Source organism: Oenanthe melanoleuca, unplaced genomic scaffold (assembly GCF_029582105.1).
Source record: "Oenanthe melanoleuca isolate GR-GAL-2019-014 unplaced genomic scaffold, OMel1.0 S001, whole genome shotgun sequence".
Taxonomy (NCBI): domain Eukaryota; kingdom Metazoa; phylum Chordata; class Aves; order Passeriformes; family Muscicapidae; genus Oenanthe; species Oenanthe melanoleuca.
This window is the reverse complement of record NW_026612650.1, coordinates 7,045,976-7,052,072: the sequence shown is the minus strand read 5'-3', so window position 1 is coordinate 7,052,072 and position 6,097 is coordinate 7,045,976. Positions and strand designations below refer to the sequence as shown.

Below are 6,097 nucleotides of genomic sequence, written 5' to 3'. Positions count from 1 at the left end.
CTGGCCAAGGAGCCTGGAGCCCCCAGGCCCTGGCCTGAGGCGTCAGCGCTGCCCCAGCAGTGCCCATGGCCTGTCCCTGCTGCAGCCCCGGCACTGCCACCCCCAGGGCTGTGCCCGGCCCTGAGAGACCTCAGGCCCTGCAGCAACACAAGGGGCAGGAGGGCAGCGGGGCAGTGGCACGGGAGCAGCACTGGCAACACCAAGTGCTGCTGCTGCTGGGCACAGCTGCTGTGCCAGCACTGATCTGCCCCAGCTCTGCACACAGACACTGCTGCTGCAGCTCCAGAGAAGGGAACAAAAGCGGCATCTCTGGAGAAATTTCTGTGGGAAGATCCTTTATTTCATTTTAACCCACTGAGGGCGCAACTCTTCATTGACACAGTCTGTGGCCATAGCAAAGATGAAGAGAAAATAAATGAGATATGGCACAGGGAATGGCATTTCTTTATTGAATATATTAAAATATTAAATCAAGAGCAAGAAAAGAGCAATTCAACCACCAAACCAAAGAAATAGTATCAAATATGGTTTTTACTACAAGTGGCTTGCAGAAACTAACAAGAAGTTTACAGTTTCTTACAATCCCATCATCAATGTCCACATTGCAGCTTTGAGCTCCTGGTTCCTCAGGCTGTAGATGAGGGGGTTCAGGAGTGGAGGCACCACTGAGTACAGAACTGACAGTGCCAGATCCAGGGATGGGGAGAAGATGGAGGGGGGCTTCAGGTAGGTAAATGTGACAGTGCTGATAAACAGTGAGACCACAGCCAGGTGAGGGAGGCAGGTGGAAAAGACTTTGTGCTGTCCTTTCTCAGAAGGGATCCTCAGTACAACCCTGAAGATCTGCACATAGGAGAAAACAATGAACACAAAACAACCAAAAGCTAAACAGACACAAAAAGCAAGAATCCCAAGTTCCCTGAGGTTTGAGTGTGAGCAGGAGAGGTTGAGGATGTGTGGGATTTCACAGAAGAACTGGCCCAGGGAATTGCCCTTGCAGAGGGGCAGGGAAAATGTATTGGCTGTGTGCAGCAGAGCATTGAGAAAGCCACTGGCCCAGGCAGCTGCTGCCATGTGGGCACAAGCTCTGCTGCCCAGGAGGGTCCCGTAGTGCAGGGGTTTGCAGATGGACACGTAGCGATCGTAGCACATTACAGTCAGGAGATAAAACTCTGCTGATATGAAGAACAGAAAGAAAAACACCTGTGCAGCACATCCTGAATAGGAGATGTTCCTGGTGTCCCAGAGGGAATTGTGCATGGCTTTGGGCACAGTGGTGCAGATGCAGCCCAGGTCAGTGAGGGCCAGGTTGAGCAGGAAGAAGAACATGGGGGTGTGCAGGTGGTGGCCGCAGGCTACGGCGCTGATGATGAGGCCGTTGCCCAGGAGGGCAGCCAGGGAGATGCCCAGGAAGAGGCAGAAGTGCAGGAGCTGCAGCTGCCGTGTGTCTGCCAATGGTAGCAGGAGGAAGTGGCTGATGGAGCTGCTGTTGGACATTTCTTCACTCTGGGCATACTGGGCTGTTAAAAGAAGACATTAGCAATCTGGGACAGATTTCCTTGAGCCAATTCTGTGCAATTAAATTAGGAATCCTCTCAAAATTACTCCTCTTCCTGTGGGGAAGCTTCACTAAAAACTTCTTTTTTTGAGTTATGTTTTCTTTTTCTGTATTACTGCCTCATTTTCAGCATCACTCTCAGTCTGGACAATGGGGAGCCCTGAACGAAAACAGGGCTGCCTGCGCCTCAGTGCATTCAGACCTGCTGGTCCCACAAACCAGCCCATTGCTGATTAGACTTCCTCCTAATTCAGAGTAATCATGCTTAAAATGTACTGGGGAAGAAAAAAAGTTGACTTCTTGAAGTCTCCAGTTTTAAAGTCAATCTCTTTAAACCCCTCTCTTTCCCAGTGCAGCTGGACAGGGAGGAGTATCCAGGGCTGCTCTGGCTCTCTGCTGCCTGGACTTCTGCCCACTGGGGGCTGTTTCTCTCCATGCAAGCCTTGTCCCTGCCAGTGCTGCCAGAGCCCAGCCCAGCCCTGGGGGCTCAGCTCTGCCCTGCAGACCCCTCCCAGCACAGGGCACTGCCCAGGGCCAACTCTACTCTTCAGGCTCTGATGGCAAGATCAGTGCAACCCTGAGGAGGCTGGAAAAGTGACACTGATGCTGCCTGTAAGGGGCCCTGTGCTGATTTCTGTCACTTCCCCATTTATTAAGATCAGGGAGAAATTTTTATTTATTTTTCCCATCTGGAACTAAGAGACAAATATCAGTGTGCAATTTCCCATCCTGACAACCCTGAGCAGTAGATTACAAAATCTGGATTTTTCTTTTTATGCAGCCCCTGAATTGCTGTGCTCCTGGTATAAACTACTCGGAAATATTCTGCAGTTAAATGTCATGCTTGGTGTGGCCTTGAACAATGAAGCATCCTCACCACACAAAGGGAACACTACCAAGCCTTACCGACTGTCTTCTTCCTTCCAGACCCTTTCTCCCAGGGCTGGCTGAGAGCTGTCCCTGGCAGGCAGCAGAGTCCCTGCCCCAGCACAGCACCCTGGGCTGCAGGACCCTGCTCTGCAGGACAGCCCTGGGCACCCCTGGCTGCCCTACACAAGAGAGAATCAGAGAATGTACTCACAGAGTCTGTAGGCATTGGGATGTTCCAGCTTTAGGAGATCACTGCAGGAACTGCAGCTGCATTGTCCTGCAGCCAGAGGCTTCCTGTGTCAAGGGCTGGGAGTGATTCTGTCCCAGCCACTTCTGAGCACCTTCCCAGCACTGACTGATTGAAGCTCTCTGTGCTTCTGTGCTGTGCCTGGGGTGGCTGCAGACAGAGGGCCAAGCCAGCTGGGCTGGAAGAAGGGATGTTCATCAGGAGAAATGTGTTTTTGAAGCTCTTCTTGGTTTCCAGGATCACCTTCTGTGCAAGGAGCCTGACCCAGCTTAGCAGCACAGACGCAGCACAAAGACTTTATTGAACCTCTAAGGGCTTTGGTGCAGTTTATATCATATTCAGCTCCTCAGAGTGTGCTCAAAAAAAGTTCTCAAATATTGAAATTTAAATTGAAACTCCAAAGTTTTTTGAAGTTTTAATGGGTCCCACTGAGGTTCACCACTGAGAATGTGTCCCCAGGTTCCAGTTAGAGCAGAACACTGAAGGCAGTGATGACAGGTGGGGACAAACAAGGGAAAGGTGTCTCTGATTCTGAGCACACCTGGATGTGTTTCAGGAATGCAAAGGGCCAAGGCCTGAGCCCCAGCCCCTGGCAAGGCACATCCTGTCCCTCCCTCATTGCTCAGGGCTCTTCCCGGGCCACTGGGCTCTGGGGATGTGCAATGCCAAGGGCAGGACCATGGGGCGGCCCCTGCCAGGCTGCTGAGCAGGGACAAGGAGGCAATGAGGCCCCAGCACAGCAAGGCTCACTTGTCCCCTGCTGGCCTCAGGCCCAGGGCCAGCAGCCATGGCCCAAGTGCTGCAGGAGCTGGCTCTGGCAGGGCCTTTCAGCTGCTGCCCATCCCTGTGCCCTCTGCAGCCCAGGCTGTCCTACGGTGTCCATGCCCTGCGCCTCTGTCCCTGCAGGCTGTCGTCATCCCCCGGCTGCCCCACCTCGCTGGCCCTTCCTTTGCTGACAGCTCTGCGTCCTGCCTGCCTCTGCCTGGCACACAAAGCCTTGGGCTGCTCCAGACTCCTTCTGGGGGATGTGCTGCACCACAGTCCTGCCCTGATAGGGAAATTCCTTTCTCCTTGTTTTCAGCCTGGGCTGTCTCTGCTGTACTTGTTTTCAATCCTTTCTTTTTCTGTCTCTTTTCTGCTATGTCTAAATGATCCACCATCTCTGAAATGACTCTTCAATCCCTTCCAGGCCTCTCCTCTGCTGTCCTCAGTCCCCACTCCACTGAGCACACTGCTCCTTTCTCCCTCCATAGTGGTCATTTGCTTGAGGCCTCCAATCCCCATCTCCGGAGATCTCTTGGCCCTCTCCAAGTTATTTTCAAATGAAAACATACAGATCATAGCATAAGAATATCACCAGAGGAACAAGGCCAGCCAGACCTCTCTGTTCTGGCTAGTTTTGTCTAGGAGCAATCCTTGAATAGATAGAATTTGGAAGGCCAAATTCCAATTTGTCCGTGGCCACTGGATGAGAAGACCAGTTCTTCTCCATAGGAACAAAAGCACAGGGCACCCATGCTCCAGGGGCTGATGAGATGCTGCCCTCAAGATGCCAAGGTCATCTGGATCTGTCAGGTCATCCCTGGGAGGCCAAACCTGTTCAGACCTGTTCCATCTCCCCTTGGCTCATGATGCCCCAGAGTGTCACAATGTTCTCCTTGCTTCTGCAGTGTCACAATGGCCCCTTGCTTCCGTGAGGCCCTGAAGGGTCACAATGGTCCTTTGGTTCCATGGTGCCCCATGGTGCCCCACAGTGTCACAATGGTCTCCGTGATTCCATGGGGCCTTGCAGTGCCACAATGGTCTCCATGGATCCACGGTGCCCTGCAGGATCACAACGGCCCTTTGGCTGCACGCGGCCCTAATGCAGCAATGGCCTCTTGGTTCCACAAAGCCCTGCTGCTTCACACTGGCCCCTGGGACCCTGCGGCCCAGCAGTGCCACAGTGATGGCCTTGGTGCCAAGAGACCCCACAGTGTTACAATGTTCCCTTGGATCCATGGTACTCTGCAGTGTCACAATGGCCCCTTCATTTTACCAGGCCCCAAAGTGTCACCATGGTCTCCACAGGAAGGAAACCACCGAACCCCAGTGTTTCAGGGGCAGTTGAACTGCAGCCACCTGAGGCCAAGGCCAGACAGACCTGTCTGTCCTGGCAGCTTTTGTCTGGGAGAAACCCTTGGATATTCAAAATTTTGAATGTTGAATCCCAATTTTAGCCCTTTCTGCCTGGAGGACATGGCCAGTCCTTTTCCATAGAAAGCAAAGCACGCAGCCCCAGTGTTTGGAAGGCAAGTGAGAGCCAGCCCTCATGAGGCCAAGGCCAGCCAGTCTGTAATGGCAGCTTTTATGTTGGAACAATATTTGCATCTAGGAGTTTTGGAGGTGGAATCCCAATTTTGGCCATGGGCACCTGGAGAAAAAATATGGTTCTTTCCAATGGGAAGGGAAGCATGGACCCTGGTGTTTCAGGACAGAATGAGGTGACCACCAGAGGACAAGGCCAGCCAGACCTGTGTGTCCTGGCAGCTTTTTTCTGGAGAAGCCCTTGCAGACAAGAATTCTGGAGGAAAAGTGTAAATTTTGGCCATGGGTGTTTGTGCAAGAAGAATGGTTCTTTCTATAGGAAGGAAAGCACAGATCCCCAGTGTTTGAAGGCAGGTGAGAGCCAGCCCTCAGGAAGACAAGGACAGCCAGACTTGTTGGTAATGGCAGTTTTTGTCTGAGAGCCATCCCTGGATATAGGGCATTTTGAAGGGAGAATCCCATTTTGACTATGGATACTTGAATGAGAAGGGCAATTCTTTTCCATTTGAAGGAAAGCCCAGAGCCCCAGTGTTTCAGGGGTATATGACAAGAGCATGGCAATGGGCATGCCAAGGGCAGTTGGACCAGTCAGGCCAAGCCAACCAGACCTGTTACCTGTTCCCTTGGATCCATGGGGCCCTGCAGTGTCACAATGATTATGTCATATTGGATCCTTGGTCCCATGAGGCCCAGCTGTGTCACACTGGCCTCTTTTTCCATGGGGCTTCACACTGTCACAATGGTCCCTTGCTCCCATGAGGCCTTGCAGTGTCACAGGGGTCTCCTTGGTGCTGCAGTGTCACAATGGACCCTTGGTTCCGTGGGGACTCACAATGGCAGAAGGGTCTCCTTTAGTTCCATGAGGCCCTGCAGAGCCGCTTGATTCAACAAGGCCTCAAAGTGGCATCATGGCCTCCAGGATTCCATGAGGCCCCAGAGTGTCACAATGGACCTTTGGTTCCATAGTGTCCCACACTGTTAATGAACCCTTAGTTCCATAGGGCCCTGTAGTGTCACAATGGACTCCTTGGTTCAATGGTGCCACACAGTGACACAATGACCCCTTGGCCCAAGAAGACCTCACAGTGTCACAGTGTTTCCTTGCTTCCATGAGG

The 6,097-nt window shown here is 52.4% G+C and overlaps 1 protein-coding gene across 1 annotated transcript; it reads right to left on the bottom strand.

Moving 5' to 3' along the window:
• Positions 1-514: 514 nt before the first annotated feature.
• Positions 515-4,617, bottom strand: LOC130266159 (olfactory receptor 14J1-like). The gene is made up of 2 exons (XM_056515507.1): positions 2,640-4,617; positions 515-1,520 (listed from the first exon to the last, which is right to left on the bottom strand). The coding sequence occupies exon 2, from the start codon at positions 1,495-1,497 to the stop codon at positions 577-579; it is 921 nt and encodes a 306-aa protein (XP_056371482.1). The 5' UTR covers positions 1,498-1,520; positions 2,640-4,617; the 3' UTR covers positions 515-576.
• Positions 4,618-6,097: the final 1,480 nt, after the last annotated feature.